This window comes from Knufia obscura (genome assembly GCF_036327395.1).
Source record: "Knufia obscura strain CCFEE 5817 isolate CBS 148926 chromosome Unknown scaffold_1, whole genome shotgun sequence".
Classification (NCBI taxonomy): Eukaryota; Fungi; Ascomycota; class Eurotiomycetes; order Chaetothyriales; family Trichomeriaceae; genus Knufia; species Knufia obscura.
The window spans coordinates 4552496-4569401 of NW_027042687.1; the positions used below are offsets into that span (position 1 = coordinate 4552496).

At 51.9% G+C, this 16906-nt stretch overlaps 7 protein-coding genes across 7 annotated transcripts; 4 read left to right on the forward strand and 3 right to left on the reverse strand.

Annotated features, from left to right (window-relative positions):
• Positions 1-12: 12 nt before the first annotated feature.
• On the forward strand, positions 13-1123 carry PMZ80_001717 (uncharacterized protein; the record flags this gene model as incomplete). The annotated part of the gene is made up of 2 exons (XM_064870157.1): positions 13-278; positions 340-1123. The coding sequence occupies 2 exons, from the start codon at positions 13-15 to the stop codon at positions 1121-1123; spliced, it is 1050 nt and encodes a 349-aa protein (XP_064735654.1).
• Positions 1124-2440: 1317 nt separating this feature from the next.
• Positions 2441-5139, forward strand: PMZ80_001718 (uncharacterized protein; the record flags this gene model as incomplete). Its single annotated transcript, XM_064870158.1, has 4 exons — positions 2441-3205; positions 3257-3374; positions 3736-4324; positions 4422-5139. 4 exons carry the CDS (start codon positions 2441-2443, stop codon positions 5137-5139), a joined length of 2190 nt encoding a protein of 729 aa, XP_064735655.1.
• A 1469-nt stretch (positions 5140-6608) lies between these two features.
• On the forward strand, positions 6609-8470 carry PMZ80_001719 (uncharacterized protein; the record flags this gene model as incomplete). The annotated part of the gene is made up of 4 exons (XM_064870159.1): positions 6609-6993; positions 7043-7163; positions 7214-7539; positions 7593-8470. The coding sequence occupies 4 exons, from the start codon at positions 6609-6611 to the stop codon at positions 8468-8470; spliced, it is 1710 nt and encodes a 569-aa protein (XP_064735656.1).
• A 412-nt stretch (positions 8471-8882) lies between these two features.
• Positions 8883-10946, forward strand: RRN3 (DNA independent RNA polymerase I transcription factor; the record flags this gene model as incomplete). Its single annotated transcript, XM_064870160.1, has 1 exon — positions 8883-10946. One exon carries the CDS (start codon positions 8883-8885, stop codon positions 10944-10946), a length of 2064 nt encoding a protein of 687 aa, XP_064735657.1.
• A 296-nt stretch (positions 10947-11242) lies between these two features.
• PMZ80_001721 (uncharacterized protein) lies at positions 11243-12070 on the reverse strand (the record flags this gene model as incomplete). The annotated part of the gene is made up of 1 exon (XM_064870161.1): positions 11243-12070. The coding sequence occupies one exon, from the start codon at positions 12068-12070 to the stop codon at positions 11243-11245; it is 828 nt and encodes a 275-aa protein (XP_064735658.1).
• A 994-nt stretch (positions 12071-13064) lies between these two features.
• On the reverse strand, positions 13065-13676 carry PMZ80_001722 (uncharacterized protein; the record flags this gene model as incomplete). Its single annotated transcript, XM_064870162.1, has 2 exons — positions 13065-13516; positions 13673-13676. 2 exons carry the CDS (start codon positions 13674-13676, stop codon positions 13065-13067), a joined length of 456 nt encoding a protein of 151 aa, XP_064735659.1.
• Positions 13677-14071: 395 nt separating this feature from the next.
• Positions 14072-15343, reverse strand: PMZ80_001723 (uncharacterized protein; the record flags this gene model as incomplete). Its single annotated transcript, XM_064870163.1, has 3 exons — positions 14072-14870; positions 14920-15258; positions 15309-15343. 3 exons carry the CDS (start codon positions 15341-15343, stop codon positions 14072-14074), a joined length of 1173 nt encoding a protein of 390 aa, XP_064735660.1.
• Between the last annotated feature and the right edge of the window lie 1563 nt (positions 15344-16906).

Below are 16906 nucleotides of genomic sequence, written 5' to 3' on the forward strand. Positions count from 1 at the left end.
AGTCCCAACAATATGAGTGCACCAAAGAACCAAGCCGCATGGCTCAAGAAGGCCGACACCCCCTTGGAGGTCGGTGACGCCCCATTGCCAACAGCTGGTCCTGGCGAGATCGTGGTGAAGAACGCCGCCGTCGCCATTAACCCGCTCGACTGCCACATGCAGGACATGGGTGTCTTTGTCCAGCAGTGGCCTGCTATCTTCGGCTGTGATGTGGCCGGCGAGGTATACGAGGTTGGATCGGACGTGCAGCGCTTCAAGAAAGGAGATCGCGTCATCGGGTGAGTTGTAACATCTTCCTCTTGCATTGAACATTCGACTGACGTGAGCTTCCTCATTCAGACATACCATCAACCTGGTCACCGGCCGACCACAAGACGGCGCATTCGCTCTGTACAGCGTCGTCCCCGCCGACAAAGCGGCCATCCTCCCTGAGGCCATCTCCTTCACCGATGGTGTCGTGGTTCCATTCGCATTGGAAGCTGCAGTCTGTGCGCTCTCCCTGAAGGAGCCTGGCACGGCCATGCTCGGTGTCTCAACGCCGGCTCTCGCCCTGCCATATCCCTCTCTGCAGGGCGCGAAGTCCATAGGCAAGACGCTCGTCGTCTACGGTGGCTCATCCTCCACTGGGTCTATGACGACTCAGCTCGCCACCGCTGCTGGGATCAACGTCATTACGGTCACCGGCGCAAAGAACTTCGACATGAGCAAGCGCTGCAGCGCATCTCAGGTCATCGAGCGCAATGATACGTCCGTCGTCGACAAGGTTGTGGAAGCGGTCAAGAACGCTGGGGGTGAGTTTGTTGGTATCTTTGACGCCATTGGAACCCCCGAGACGTACGCTAATGACGTGGAGATCCTTAAGAAGCTAGGTGGAGGTCACTTGGCCTGTGTGCATCCTCCACCAGGTGATCTGCCTGAGAACGTGAAGGCGGGTATGATCTTTGCTGTTAACGACGTTGCCACGCCTGTCTGGAAGGAGTATGTTACGCCTGCTTTGCAAGAGGGGAAGCTCCTGTGTCTTCCGCCGCCGACTGTTGTGGGAAAGGGCCTGGAGCATATCAATGAGGCGCTGAAGATATCTAAGGCTGGTGTCAGTGCTACCAAGGTCGTGGTGGAGCTGTAGAGGAGCGACCGGGCCCAATAAAAGGGGCAGGGTTAGGACCGCTCAGTAGGTAGTACTTAGGGATGGAAAGTCACTTCCCCGTATCATTAGAATCATGTTACCTACCAGGTCTTGTCTATGGGTAGTCAAGGCATTCTTTCGCAGTCAACCTGGGACCTGTTGCTGCATGCCATTTATTTCTCGTCCGCTCTCCCGCTCCGATGCCGTGACTTGGCGAATAGTGCGCGTTCTTTCCTGAGCGTTGCGAATTGCTATGCATCAGAAGTTAAGCGATGTGAAGCTGATGCCGCCTGGAGTATCACATATAGGCATTCCTCTAAACCTTTCTGGCAGATGATAAGAAATAAAAGTGGCTACGTGAAAGGAGTGTAATAGTAGTACAGAGAGTAGCGGAGATGGCCGTGCCCGTGCTCGATGTCCTTGAAGCCCATAATAGGCCAGACTTCGGATAAATCCGAGGATATATCTTGGCGTTATAGCGCGCAGTATTTCTTGCGCTTCAGGTCTTCAATGCCAACTCAAGCACAAGTTGGGAGACCCGCTGTTTCCTCACCAACTTGAAGTTTCTCCTAATCGTCTTAGCAGCTACTGGGGTTCAAGGACATTATGACACCGGGTCCCCGGTGCAACTCGTTTGTTCTACAAATGGCTTATAGCTTCCGATCGAGACAGATGAAGATGAGTCCGCGCATACCAAGGTGCTCAGGAGCCATAAGAATTACAACAGTACCAGGAATAACCCAGAGCAAGGCAGACAGTGTACCATCGGCTTTGGTCGACGAGTGCCTCATTCTAGGCCGTACGGACCAAAAATGATTGATATTGGTGTTGTAGGAGATACACAGTGGCGCCTCATTGATAACCTGACCCGACGAAGCTGACCACCTGGACGGGAGGGGGTTGTGATGAGCTCGGGAGGAAGTGACACGAGCGTGAATCGAAGTACGATCCAAGCAATATGTCAGACATATGAGCCGGCCATATATGATTAACGGCAGGTTGAATTTGGCAGTCACAGGGGCCTCGTATCTACTTCGCGGAAGTAGTAATTCAAATGTGAAGGCATCACCAAGCGTGCCTGCGATCACGATTTTCACTTCGACAAATTTAACAATCTCTCATTGCGTCATGCTTGTCCATTTCTTCAGTTGATGTTTGTGCAGATGATAACTACAGATCCGTTTATTTCTGCGGCTTTCTTTGATTTTCGTCCTACCACTTTTACACACAACACAATACTCGACAAAACCTTCAACACGACGGCGTGGGACGTGAAATCCAGATTTCAAGGCCAAGGGCTCCTTCATAATCACAGGGATGCCAAAGAAGAAGAAGGCAGCGGTCAACAACCGCCAGACCCCATATGTGCCACCAAATGCTGCAACAAGACAGAAAGCGGCAGCCAAGAAGAAGAAGCCTAAGAAGAATGGCAAACAACCATTGTGGTATCATCACAGCAGAAAGTGGAAGAAGACGCGCATCCCATTGATACTCAGACTACCAATCGAGCTGCGAGATATGATCTATTCTTATCTCTTCGTAGGCACCACCATTGCTGACATTACCATCACGAAGAAAGGTACTGCTCAGCGTCGTCGCGGTGCTCAGTCGATTATGTTGGTCAACAAGAAACTCCGCGCAGACGCTGGACGAGCATTCTTCAGCCAATGCAAGTTTGAAATTCCACACTTCAAACTACACCATCAGCACATACGGGAGAATCCCATGAGTACTCTGAACAGAATCTCGAATCTTACCGTCGTGTGGACGCCACCGCCGAAGAGTACCTTTACGACAACCCAGAGCGACGACAATCTGCTGGTCGAGACTTTACCCGAGCTCAAAAACCTCACGATAGACCTTTTGGGTCGACAGTATCTTCGCATTGATCCGGAAAATAGCGAGAGCCAACCAAAGCTACACGAATCCATGCTTGCCTACTTCAAGAAGGAGGCGGATGAAAATGTCCTTCCAATATGGATCAAGAACATCATCGCTAAGGCTCAGGCCTCGACATTGAGTTTTAAACTCTTCCTTACTGTATACTACGCAGTTGACCCATCTGAAGGTTCTGATTTGACGGTATGCTCTAGTGGGTTTAATAAATTCAGATGTCAGTGCTAACGTTTGCAGACCGCGACCATTTCTTGGCCTGGCAAGGAAATCGTCAACACCAAACTTGTCAGACGCACCGACTGGGATCAAGCACGAGCTGGGCTTACGAAGAAATACATCTCCGAACCCGCTGATGGTAGCACATATTTTGGTAGAAAGACATGGGGCATCAAGTACCTCTAGCGTTCGGGTACAATGGTGCCATCTACGAAAACAGAAGGTTTACAGTGGGAGGCACAAGAAAGGCTGGGTGCTCGAGATGTCGACGGCGTGTGTATTGCAAGAGCAACATTACAGAACAGGGTGGGTCAGTCAGAGTAACGGAAGAGTAAATCGGCCATGTTGAAATTCGCGGTGCAGGCTGTCAGCACACCGAATGTCCTTCAGGGTGTAGGAGACTCATACGAATGTCAAGCATTGCACGCTCTATGTATCTGAGATCTCGCTATTCCGTCTGCACCCGTGCTAGAGACCCCAATTCTGCTGACGTGTTCCAGTCGAGCCAGTCTCACTGAGTCGATCTCCCCGCACCCCCATGATTGACCCCGTCCCGAGAACTCGTAACTCCACGACGGATATGGAGAAGAGCGGCAACAGTCCACACTCCAATCAATATCGCAACATCACCACATCTGAAGCAACTCAAACATCTCGACATCTCGACATCCACAGCGCCCTCAAGATGGCCACAGAAACAATCACCCAGACCAACAACATCCACCTCAACGGCCACGCCAACGCCAACGGCACATCATCCCTCCCACCCTTCCCAGATGACGTCCCCACAGCACCCCTTCTCGCCCTTTCTCTCGCAAAACTCCAGAACAACGATCCCGAAGAGATCAACCGTCTGATCCGCGCTTGCGAAGATCTCGGCTTCTTCTACCTTGACCTGCAAGGTCCAGGCGATGGTATCCTCGATGATGCGGACAAACTCTTCAAGGTCGGCGAGGAACTCTACGATCTTCCGCTGGAGGAAAAGCAGAAGTACGATTTCATGCATAAGAACTCGTATTTTGGGTATAAGGGGTTTGGAGCGAATGTTGTGGATAAGACGGGACGGACTGATAGGAATGAGTTCTATAAGTGAGTTACCATCTTAGGCGTTTTGAATGGACTCGAACATTCAGTCACCGCTTCAAAGACGACACCATGAAGCGAAAGACTCCTGACCATCCCACAGCATCTCAAAAGACGACATCCTCAACCTCAGCGACCCCCTCCCCGCCCCCACCGTCCTCTCCACCCAACGCCCCCTCTTCGCCTCCTTCATGCAATCCTCCCACGCCATAATAACCATGATCCTCACCCACCTAAACACCCACCTCGGCCTCCCACCTCACACCCTCCAAAACCTCCACCGCCTCCAGTCCCACAGCGGCGACCAAGTCCGCCTCATCAAAGCCCCACCCCAACCCGTCTCCGACCGCCAAATTACGCTAGGCGAACACACCGATTTCGGCAGCGTAACTGTGCTGTTTAATAGATTAGGCGGCCTCCAAGTCTTACCACCCGGCAAGGACGCATCGTGGTGCTATGTCAAACCCATCCCCGGCCACGCAATCATTAATCTCGGCGACGCAATGGCGAAGTTCACGAATGGGTTGTTGAGGAGTAATATTCATCGGGTTGTTAGTCCGCCTGGTGAACAGGCGGATGCGACGAGGTATAGTCTTGTTTATTTCGCGAGGCCGGAGAATGGGGTGTTGATGAGGAGGTTGGAGGGGTCGGATAGGATTCCGGAGTTGGATGGGGAGGATGAGGGCGAGATGGCGATGACGGCTAAGGATTGGATTATTAGGAGGGCGTTGGGACATAGGCATGCGATTAATAAGGAGGCGGCGATGGATTTTGAGAGTTTTCAGGGGACGGAGAGGTTGAGTCGGCGGGAGGGGAGGTGAGGTGAGATTTTGGTGAGTTGTGGTGGTTGGGATTAGTTGGGTTCTGGGGGATGGAAGTGATTGGGGATGGAAGTGTTCGTCGTGGAAGTATTTATCTATCTTATCAAATGTCAAGTTTGTGGTTATCGTTGTTATATTTCGTTCTGCATTATGGTTTTGGTATGCTTTGTCGCGCAAGGTCCGGGGATGCAGAGCCTCGGAAGGCGCGAACCTACGGGAGAAAAGACAGAAGGAGATAGGAGGTGCGACTGCAACTCGTCACATGCGAGTAACGAGATGTCTGCGTGAACTAGCTGCCTCGGCACTGTATCTACCTTGGTATGGACAAACCACAGCTGGTAGTCTTTGCACCTTGGGCTCTCGAGGTCGGGTCCGGAAACCACAACTGGATGCTCGTGATGGGGTTTCATGCCACGACGGACGTGTCATCCTCGTGCTGAGCTCTCGATAAAAATTGGTTTGCCTCGCTTCTGCCTTGCGACCTCTGGATGCGATACAATACGCCGTCGAATGCAGTCATGTGGAGGACATAAGTTATGCTTCCTGCCCTTTGTGGTACATATTGACGCTTGCGCACATTAGCTTGTTATTGAGTATCTTCGGCCGTTCAAGATGGAAAAGCCATTGGAAAATTTTCTTTCGTCAATCTGCTGAACTTGCTCAGATGAGCCAGTTATGCTAAATTTCCGATAGTGGGCGGGAAATGCCAAGCATTTGCCAATATGTGAGTAAGCGTCTTTTGGTTGAGCTGGGGAGCACTCTTTGGTAGCGATAGATAGAACGGACACGAAGCGGGATAAAAGCGAGGTGGAATGCGCCTGGCAAGTCGAGAACAGATCAGGGAGTTCTTGAAAAGCAGGAGCGAATCAGAGGTCTTGCGCAAGAAAATGCTTTCGGTGCTTTCTTTTCTAGCGGAACTTGCTTTGAAGCAGCGATCGTGTGGCGGCACTGTACAGAGAGTCATGCAACATCCGTCAAGCAGAGCAGGTAGGACTCGAGCCTGCGCCAGCAGTACCATGTGTTACCACAGAGTGTACCAAAGTGATGCAAAAGTAGAGCCCACATTGAGCAAGTAAAAGTCTGCTCTTCCTTATTTAAAGCTCACTTTTCCCTGAAAGATTCTTCACTTCTTCAGAGCATTTGTTGTTGCAAAAGGCTGTCTTCAAGGAATCCGAGCTTTTGTCTTTCTCGACGAGGTTGATAGTATTGCAAACAGTTTCGACAAGAAAGCATCAGGGATCGTTCGCTCGAGTCTCGCAGGTATTGCATACTGAAACCATTCAGCCCAGAGCACAAACGAAGCCGCTTGCCCTCAGCAGCCATACCCATTAGCGACAACTTCTATTCCATTAGCAGCAATCGAATGACCATCTGAAGAAGATAGCACAGCCCAAGCAGTCCCTCGACCCGAATCGTATATAGCAGCACAGTCACTTACGTCTCGTCTCGGACCCCTCTAGAGCAGCAGCATGGGGTTCGTCTGGCCTTTCAAGGAGTATCATCTAGAAGACTTCGACTCGGTGGTCATCCCACTGGGTCAAGCCCAACGAGCAGCGAGCGTTGTCGCTGAGAACCAACGCCGCACCGCGGCCCGGACGCCGGCCGAGGAAGAACGGGAGGCCGAGAAGGCTTCTGACAGCGATAACGGGAAAGACTCCGACAGCGACAATGCCGTCGCTACTATCGAAGCCCTACGCGCCGAGATCGACGCTGACGTTTCTGCATCCGGCCACGACTCTGCTTACGATCGCAAGTCCAAGGTCGTGAACAAGGCTCTGATCGACATTGGCATGGGTAGATACCAGTGGGAGCTCTTCGTCCTCTGCGGTTTCGGCTGGTTTGCTGACAACTTATGTGAGTAATGAAGTTCAAATGGTTTTGTCCTGACAGCTAACGAAGACAGGGCTGCAAACCGTTGCTCTCACCTTGCCATCTCTGTCTGCTGAATTTGGTGTTTCGGAGACGAATGTTCGATTCACCACTCTGTCGCTCTTTCTGGGACTGTGCATTGGTGCATTCTTCTGGTTCGTCTTCCTTCAAAAACATATCAGGGCATCTACTAATAGAGGTATAGGGGCATTAGCGCAGACGTTATTGGACGCCGACCAGCGTTCAACCTCACGCTACTACTCACCGGAATCTTTGGTGTTGCTGTCGGCGCCGCGTCTAGCTGGATCAGCGCTTGCGGTCTCTATGCTGGGCTGGGTTGTGGAATTGGCGGCAATTTGCCAGTCGATGGTACTATCCTGAGTGAGGCGCTTCCTATGACCAGCAGCAACCTGTTAACGCTGCTGTCTATCTTCTGGCCTTTCGGACAACTGTACTCATCCCTGGTTGGCTGGGCCTTCCTGACAAGCTATGCTGGGAATAACGGTTGGCGCTATCTGAACTATACCATGGGTAAGTCAGACTGTTGTTAGAATGGAGTGAACGACAACTGACAGCCTTCCCAGGTGCGACCACGTTGAGTATGTTCTTGTGTCATTTTATGCTGTTTCACCTGTTCGAGTCACCTAAATTTCTCCTCTCGAAAGGACGACAGAGAGAGGCCATTATGGTCATCCGAGCCATTGCCTATCACAATGGGAAGAAGACCTGGATCTCCGAGGAGATTCTTGATGAGATCGGTGGCATCTCAGTACTTGCGAAAGAGGAAGCACAGTCCAGTATGGAGACGATCAAGCGTTCGCTCGGCAAGTTTTCGACCCAACGGATCAAGCCCCTCTTTGCGTACAAGCGACTTGCCATCAATACGACGCTCCTATGGATCATATGGGCCGCCATCGGTATGGCATACCCTCTCTTCAACGCGTTCATCGTGCAGTATCTGCAAGCAGCTGATCCGAATGCACCACCGATACCGGACAACGTTCTCTACCGGAACTACGCGATTCAATCAATCGTCGGATGCCCTGGCAGTGTCATCGCTGCATATACTGTCCGACTGAAATGTGTTGGTCGGCGCGGAACCATGGCGGTGTCATTACTGCTGACAGGAGTCTTCCTCTTCCTCTTCACCACCTCCACAGATGCCACCTTCCAGCTGGGATTCTCGTGCATGGTTGCGTTGTTTCAAAATCAGGCATACGGTACACTGTACGCATACAGTCCAGAAACGTTTCCATCTCCCAACCGAAGCACGGGAACTGGTATTGGCTCCGGGTTGAACAGATTCGCTGGTTTCTGTGCACCACTTGTTGCCATCTATTCGGTCAGCGACACTTCTGCCTCGGCCAAGGTGCCTATGTACGTTTCGAGCGCTCTGTTCTTGGTGTGCCTTATGGCCACTGCGTGCTTGCCAATCGAGACGGCGGGCAAGCAGTTGATCTAGATAGAAGGGGTTAAAGCGAAAGTCTTTTCGCAGCGAGCCTGTTTAGTTATGCTCGTAAAGCAGAAATAACAATTAATTGACCGACAATCTGAAGATCATCTCAAGTAAATGACTGTGATCCTTCTCTCATCGTGACATTTGATTGTAGATAATAATGTGTATGAAATGTAGTGCAAGTCAGCTCTGGACAAGGAAGATCGGAAGAGTGCCAGCGGCTGATCTGCCAAGACTTGATGCCTTAAGTCCTGGGCTGTCTTAGCAAAAATTGTATCAGGCACACGACCAACTTCACTGTTGACCATGTTTGTGCAGCGGCACTTTCTTGTTGATCGAATCAGTTGCTATCGTTAGACGTCGCGTACTCTACACACCACTCCTCCATGTCAGTGCCTCTCACTCAAGACCAGACGTTATGGCGTTTATAGCACCACCCCCGCTTCGGCGTGCACCAGCCACCACGCAGCCGACGTCGAACGTATCCAAAATACCTCCAAGGCCAAGCAGCATATCACAACGATCGACTCTTAAACGGTCGATAGACGATACCAATCTATTAGCAACCCCTTCGAGTCCGACTAAGCGTCTGCGCGTTAAGTTCGATGCAGATGTCGACATCGTATCTGCCGATGACGAAGATGACCTCGACCCTCTGGTGGTGAATGAGCAAGTACGACGTGCCATAGAGCGGCACCTCACGTACGATCACGGAGCATATGAGCGGATACGAGGTCTGTTCACTGCGGACCACGAGAAGGAAAGGGCTCCCTCGACTAAGGCTCTTAGATATCACATACAAGCGCTGGAGGCGAACGTGACAAGATTGCGGAAAGAATGTGGAACACTTGTCCAATCGATCATCTGGAGCGAATGGGTCGGCCGAGACGATAGCTATGTTGCAGCTGTTGTACGATTCCTGGGCAGTCTGGCTGTGGCGCAGGGCGGTTTTGTTAGCAGCATAATGAGCATGCTCGTGGATCTGCTTGGACCCCAGAGGACGAGAAGGATACCGGGCTGTAAGGTCGTTCGGCAGCCCAAGATACACAAAAGAGTCCTCGAAACCATTCGATATATGACGCAGTTGGTACCTATTGCCAGCTCGATACTTGCGCAGCGCATTTCTTCGAAGCTCGATTTCGATTTCAGCAAGGCAAAAGATAGGATGACATATGTTGAGAACTTTATGCAGCTCATACAATACACGCCTGAAGTCACATCAGAAATACTGAATAGCATTCTGCAGCAACTGATCAAGCTGGATGCCTCGGTGCAGGCGGCTCTGGAAGACGATGACGAAGACGCCGTGGATGATATCCTGCAGCACATGACAAGCTCGCAGACGATAGCCTATCACGAAAAGCGCCGCTCTTCACAGACCTCAAGCGACGAAGACTCGGCAGCAAGTCTTACAGATGAATCTGAATCAGAAGATGAAGAGACGAATCCGACCCTAGCGCAGCGGAAGCAGCAGAAAGAGGACATGCGCCAGGTGGATATGATCATGGAGGTTCTGTTCGAGTACTACTCCGAACTGATGAGGACGAAAAGTCTCGAGCTGCGGGATAATGCCATTGAGCAATTAATCGCACAGTTCAACCGCTTCATACTACCCATGTACCGATCACGACATCCTCAATTCCTAATCTTTCACTTCGCTCAAACAGACGCGACAAAAGTCGACCGCTTCCTCACACACTGTCTCACCGTTCTCCTCGATCACAAGTACTCACCAGTTATCCGACACGCAGCAGGAGCCTACCTTTCCGGCTTCGTAGGCCGAGGCAAGAATGTCTCCCCCGACCTAGTCCATGGCACCCTCGACCTCCTCTGCGGCGAACTCAACCAACTCCGTCTGAAATACGAGCCATCGTGTCTACAACCAGACGTCAAGCGCTACGGTGACTTCTACGCCATGTTCCAAGCAGTAATGTACATCTTCTGCATGCGCTGGAAAGATCTCAGCCCCTCAGTTCTCGACGCAGAAGACGGAGACGAGTACTCTGATCTCGAAGATGAAGATCAACCATATTCCCTTCCACGCCCAATCCAAGACTCGATTCATGCAGCAATCTATTCACGTCTAAATCCGCTAAGAGTGTGTTACCTGGATATTGTCCAGATGTTCGCGCGACTTACGCACGCGCTGGAGATCTTCTATCTTACGCCGAAGCTGGAGGAGAACAAGCGTGTGCGCATTGCTACTTCGTGGCGCTCGGTTGCGGATTTAAGTCTGAATGGTCCGGAGAGGGACACGAGCTGGGTGGGAGAAAATGGTATGCTCGAGGGACATTTTCCCTACGACCCGTACCACCTACCTATCAGTAAGCATTGGGTTGAGGGGGAGTATATCGAGTGGGAGGGTGTACCAGGGGAGATCCTGGAGGACAGTGAGGCCGAAGACGAAGACGAAGACGATGAAGAGGAGTTTGATATGCTGAATGATGTTGATGGTACATTGATTGGATCCGAGGAGGAGTAATGGAAGGGAAAAGTTTCTGTTGTTGAGGTATGTACGGGATCATGAATGATGATGTATGTCGCTTGGTATGATTTCGTGTCGCTCCTGCTCTATGCATGTGTCTGCGCGATAAGAAGCACCAGGAAGGAGCCTCCACGAATACCTAAATTCCCACTGATCAACGATGATCGACAAGATTACAGTATCAAAGCATCGGCCAGCGACTGCAGTACTTCCTCAAAATAGCGTTTTTTTGCCTCCCTCCTCCTTGGGTGCTCTGACCAGCAGCAGCCACCACGTCAACTGGATGTCCATCATCACAGGACGACGCAGGAGTAGTTCTGCCTAAGGTACTCCTCCTCAGAGGACTCGGAGCGTCGAACATCATTATCGGTCTCCGTAACCCCATCCAACCACCGCTCAATCCACTTCGGAGTGTAAAACTCCTCATGACCGACCGCACTCCGGATCTCTTGCAACGCGCCCTTACCCGGCAAGGGAGCGGACTCTGCAACGAACCGCGACCGACGATATCCCTCAGTTATCGAGTCGCGAGGGTGCAGCGTACTCCTCTCCGACGCACCATCCCCGGACCCCAAATACCGACGCCCACCAGTATCATCTCCAAAGCTGATCGTGATTCCACTTCCTAGCAAATCGCTCGAACCTATTGACGGCACCCTGAAAATTCCCTGCACGGTCGACTCGTCCACCGTCTCACTTGCAAAATAATAATCAAGCGGCAGACCCTCCAGATCCCGTGTCATCCCCAGACCCGTCATGTCGCTTTCCAGCTCCCCGTTCACCCTGCGCAAGTAGTATCCAAAAGTCGATGACTGCAGCATGATCCGGAATTGACTAGCTAGTTTATCCGCAGGGTTGAAGGAGAACTCGTGTTTCGAGCAGAGGAGGGATCGTGCCAAGGTAAGGAGGGCCCAATCGGCTTCGACACGCATTGCAAGCCGCGATTGCAGCGAGGCCAGGGCGTCCAGTATTGCGAGAGGGCCATGACATACTTGCGCTTCACATTTGAAGTCTGCGAGGGTGGACCATTGGCAGGGGTAGGGGTGGGGTGGGGTACTGTGGAGGAAGGCGTAGGGGTTTGGGATGAGGAGGTGGGTGCAGAGGGTGTGGATTGTGGGCATGGTGGGGTGTGTGGTGTTGGTTGATGGGGTGGTCTTTCTTGGGTATGTCGTGTTCATGTTGCTTCAGTTTCTGAGGTGGGTAGTGATGATCAGCAAGGCGCTGGCATATATGGCTGGCAGGCTGTCCTTGCCCGATCATGGTGCCGCCTTGCAACAAAGAACCTTTCATGAGTGAGTGAGTGATTCTTGTTAGATGTCTCGCTTGGCTTGTCTTGATGGTCTAGCTGGGAGTAAGACATTGAGAGACCTGTGTTGAGTGAGCCGGGACTAACAAAGAACATCCATAGTAGACTGGAAAGCCATTGCTGATCCATTTAGACTCGTGGTGCGAAATGAACGTCCAGGACTCTATGTCGGGAACATGTGGGAGGTCATTGAATGCAATACCCGGATCGTGGTCGATTAAGCATGCTCATCAGATCTATAGCATTAGTCTGGGAAGTACCAACGGGCGGTGAAATGAAGCGTGCACAGGTGAATCTCAAGGATCTAGCAAAGCAGGCTTGTTGGGATGGAGTCACTGTTCTTCCGCCATCAAGATCCTTCTTCCATCATCCAGCCAGGGGTAGCCTCATACACCCTATTACTGGCCGGCCTGCTTTCCAGCCTCAACCTGCTTTCGGCTCTGTCCCGCGGTAGCTCTCATCCTCCTCTACTTAGTGAGTTCATTTCTACTCGACGTCGTCCCATCCATCTTCACTCTCGTCATTCGTACGTACTTGACACCACGTGTCCCGGCTTCCGACTCATTCTTGCAATGACGATCGACGGCATGTAGCTCACGCCGATCTCGTCTCTGACCAACAGGTCCAGACTGGGCTAGACTCGCGCCTGGCAGAAGTGGTGAAGCGGGTGCAGGTGGAGCAGAGACAAGGGCTGTACTTGATTTTGAATGTAGAGCTAGATGTTGCTGTTTCCGGTACAAAATATGAAGTAAGGCTTCTCCTGGGAGGCCCTGCTACGCGCGCATGAACCGTCTGGCTTGGGTGATTTTTCATCTGAACCGACGTTGTGCTGGAGGCACTAGAGTCAAACCTTGAGACGGCAGAATTGGAAGGCGTGACGGCACAACAACTGCCTCACCAGGTTCACTCTCGATGTCGTCGTCCTCGTCGTCCTCGTCCTCGTCCTCCTCCATACCACCCATAACTTCATCCGACCCAAGACCCTTAAGATACCCTTCATAGCCCTGCCGCCCCAGCACCAGCCGAAAATGAAACGCGATGGTCTCGGCAAGACTTTCGTGTCTGTCGCACAGAACACACTTCGTAAGTGTGAGCAGCGTAGGGTTGACCTGTTGTTGGTCGTCGAGCTTCTCACGGAGAGCTTGCAGTGCTTGTAGGATTGGGATCGTGCCGCCGGGGCCTGTTGGGCGTCCGCAGATCTTTGTGCCTGTTTTTGTCTTCGGCTGTGGTGATGGTGATGGGCCAGGGGAGGATGAATGGGCTTCGTGCGAGAGGTATCTCGAGATCGTGGGCGAGCTTGTTCTTTGGTGGTGTTGGGGTCATGGCGGGTGGTTGTGCTGTGGGAGTTGTGCTGGTGTCAATGTAGAGCGGGCTGCTATCTGTTCCTAGATGTGGAAGTTGGGAATATCGTCTATACGCATAATTAGGGACGAGGGAGTGCTTGGGGGTTTATACCGACTTGACTCGAAGGCCGAGTCTGCGGTGTATGCTCATTATGGATGTGGTTCCAGCAGACACAAAGAAACCTTGAGAATGCAAAACGGATCTTCGAGCAGTGTCTCGGAGACAATCGTTGGTCTCAGACACGGTGAGATCCTTGTAGCGGATCTGAGGCAAAGAAAGCGTAGTCGATGATGGTGCCTCGAGAAGCATATTCGAGAAATATGGTAGGCAGTGAAGTGGATCCAAGCAACATAGGCCATCCCGGTCAGGGCCTGGGTTGAGATTTCAAGCTGAGTCATTATCAGTCGTGCTCCTAGCATAAGGTTAGAGCGTCTGACATCGATCCTCGAGTACCAAGTGCATCTTCACCTCCTCAAGCATTCTCCAGCCCTTGCGTAACACCATCAACGAACGCACTAGCCTCCTTCTTTGCTCTCGGAACATCGACTCCTCCCTGTCCATACACCCTCGCAATAGCAGCCTGGACCTCCTCATCCTGATAGATCTCATCGTTGTTGCCAGCAATACCACCACCAGCACTATCCATCTCAGCTTCACGACTAACAACTTCCCTCCAGTATCGATCTTCGGCAGCTTTCAAGTTTTGATCGCGGTTAACTGTATTCCTCGCTATAGTGTACGCCCTCAGCTTAGCCTGAACAGTCTGCAGCGCCACCCCGCTGTTCCGGATGAGTTCCTGTGTCTGGGCTTGCAGAGTCTCGACACCGGCGTTATCCGCTGCATTCGGATCGCTGAGGAAAGGGAAGAAGACGAAGCGGCCTGTGCTTGTTGTCCAGAGGTAGAGCGCGAAGAGGACGTCGAGACAAGAGATGCTGATTGGCCGGAAGCGACGCATATAGACGAAGAGCGAGCTTGGGGAGGTTTGTCCCGGAACGGTGATGGGTGGAATGAATGTTGCGGCTACGTTGAACCAACCGTCAAGGGCGAGGAACATGAGGGCTGGGATGAGTAGGCTTGTCCGTGATGTCGCGCTTATTGGGGAAGTGAGGGTGGCGGAGGTGGCGAGGCCAATTATGACGAGGTGAAGAAGGTGTGGTAGGAAGACTGTTGTGGGGAGTGAGTAGATTGTGTATGTTAGTGGTTGGTCGGAGTGACAGAACGGGCAGTCTAGTAGTGTTGAAGCGCCGTAGGCGAGGTAGACTGTACGGGAGCTGTTCATGTCAGCATATATACGTGAGGTGGTGCTCGTTTCCGTCATACTTCTTGCTGCCGAGTGCTGACTGAAGAGCTTCATCAGCAGCTGTCAGAATACCATTTGGTCTGAGCATAGCAAGCCGCGTGAACAGCACATCAGAAGGCACACCAATGCGGGTGCCGGTAGTGCTGAAGACATTCTGCATATCTTGGTTCGGTATAGGGCGGAGTGACTGGACGAGGAAGAAGAGTACGGAGCAGAACAAGATATTGAGGCTCCTGTTGACTCTTGGCGGTAATGGTTTGGGCGGCGGCCGGGTTCGATATGCGGTCTTCAGTGCATTGAAATAGCCATACCCTCGTGGAAGCACTATCGTAAAGAGCAGCGGCCAGAAAGGCTTGACACTGTTTCGTTATTGACGAGACAAAAGCAGAGCATTGTGCTGGTGGCTTACCTGCTCAGGAGCGACGATATCGCAGTGGATGTCATTGTATCATTTCTGTAGCCCGAAAGTTGGTACAGCAGAGAATTCCAATGCTTACGATCAGACCATAAGCCTTGACACGTACAGACGAAGCCCGAGTGACCAGGTGTTCTGCGATATTTCTAGTAGTAGCCAACCAAGGGATGGCGAGGGATGGGAGCGTGTCACGTGAAATCGCTGAGTACGGGTGCGCCGTTTTATTTTCTGACAGGCCGCCAGTTTGATTCTTTATCCCGCTAAATACCAGTACCTCACATTCCTCGCACTCTGAGCATTCTGTAAATTCGGCCTCGACGACTGTCCGTTCAAAATGACTCGTGGCAATCAGAGAGAAAAGGCGCGTGAGAAGAACCTGAAAGAAGCGGCTGGAGCGGTAAGTGTGATCGATGGCTTGAAAAGAAGCGACCCAGGACAGAAGATGTCGGAAATGCGCAAGTCGAAAAGAGAAGGCGGGCACTGATACGTCCGGTCATCACAGGCAAAGAAGAACACAATGTCCGGCACAGAATTTCAGCGTACGAAAGAGGCTCAAGCGGCCATCATGCGAGAAAAGCAGGCAAAAGGTGAGTATATGGTTTTGAATATGCTATGTGTGTATAGGCGGTGAGGCTGACCTGGTCTGCACAGCTGCTGAAGCCAAAGCCGCTAGTGGTGGTGATGCACCAAAGAAGAAGAAATGACCTTAGCGCTTTCATGAGACGATTGCGACCCATGCCGCACAAGTGAGACGACTACACAAGAACGACATACTATGGCATCTCGGAACGATATCAGGAAGAGCATCTTGGGGCGATTAGCGGAGGCGTCTGATTTGGAGTACAATCTATGAGTTGATGCGATTGCGTCTACAGAACCATCAGGAGCCTTGCCATACGCAACTTTTCTCAGACGGGACCCAGTATCATATGCATGACCATGTTCCGTCGTCCGCCGTATATTGTAGAGCCGCTGTGTTACAGAACGTGAGTGCTTCGCCTGCCTCCACAGACGTGCTTCTTTCATCTAGTTCGACCTGCCTGTCCCACAAAAATTGTTGTTTGACTTGGACTTTCGTAGCTCATTGAGACGTCCTTGACCCACTCGAAGACTGCATCGCCTCTTGCCAGTGGGTGTCATCCGTCCCTCCACCACCTTGAACACGTTTGGGCTAGTCTCTATGCCAACTCTCTTGTTCTCGGGTCCAAACTATCCAATGGCTACTGAATATGCGAGACCTGCCCAACAGACTTTCCACCATCGTCCAGGTCCGATGATCATGTCCTCCATCTACCGTTCCCGATCTCTCCCACGCCACTGAATAACAATAACCACAGCAATCATAGAAGAAAGCAGCCCCAGCATTAACGCGATGAACAGCGTGTAGTAGAACCAAGCTGGCTGTCCACGGAGCCACCACCGAAATCTCGACGGGAAAGAGGCCGTGGGTCGCGGTCGGGGCGCCGGTAGCGGTGGCTGTCGTGAAACCTCTGGAATTGGTGTAAGAGGGATTGGACGTCCGTCGTGCTCGTCTGGCCGCGTTGTTGAGGGGTTCGCATCGGTTATGTCTGTGCCTTGCGATGGGGGAAGTC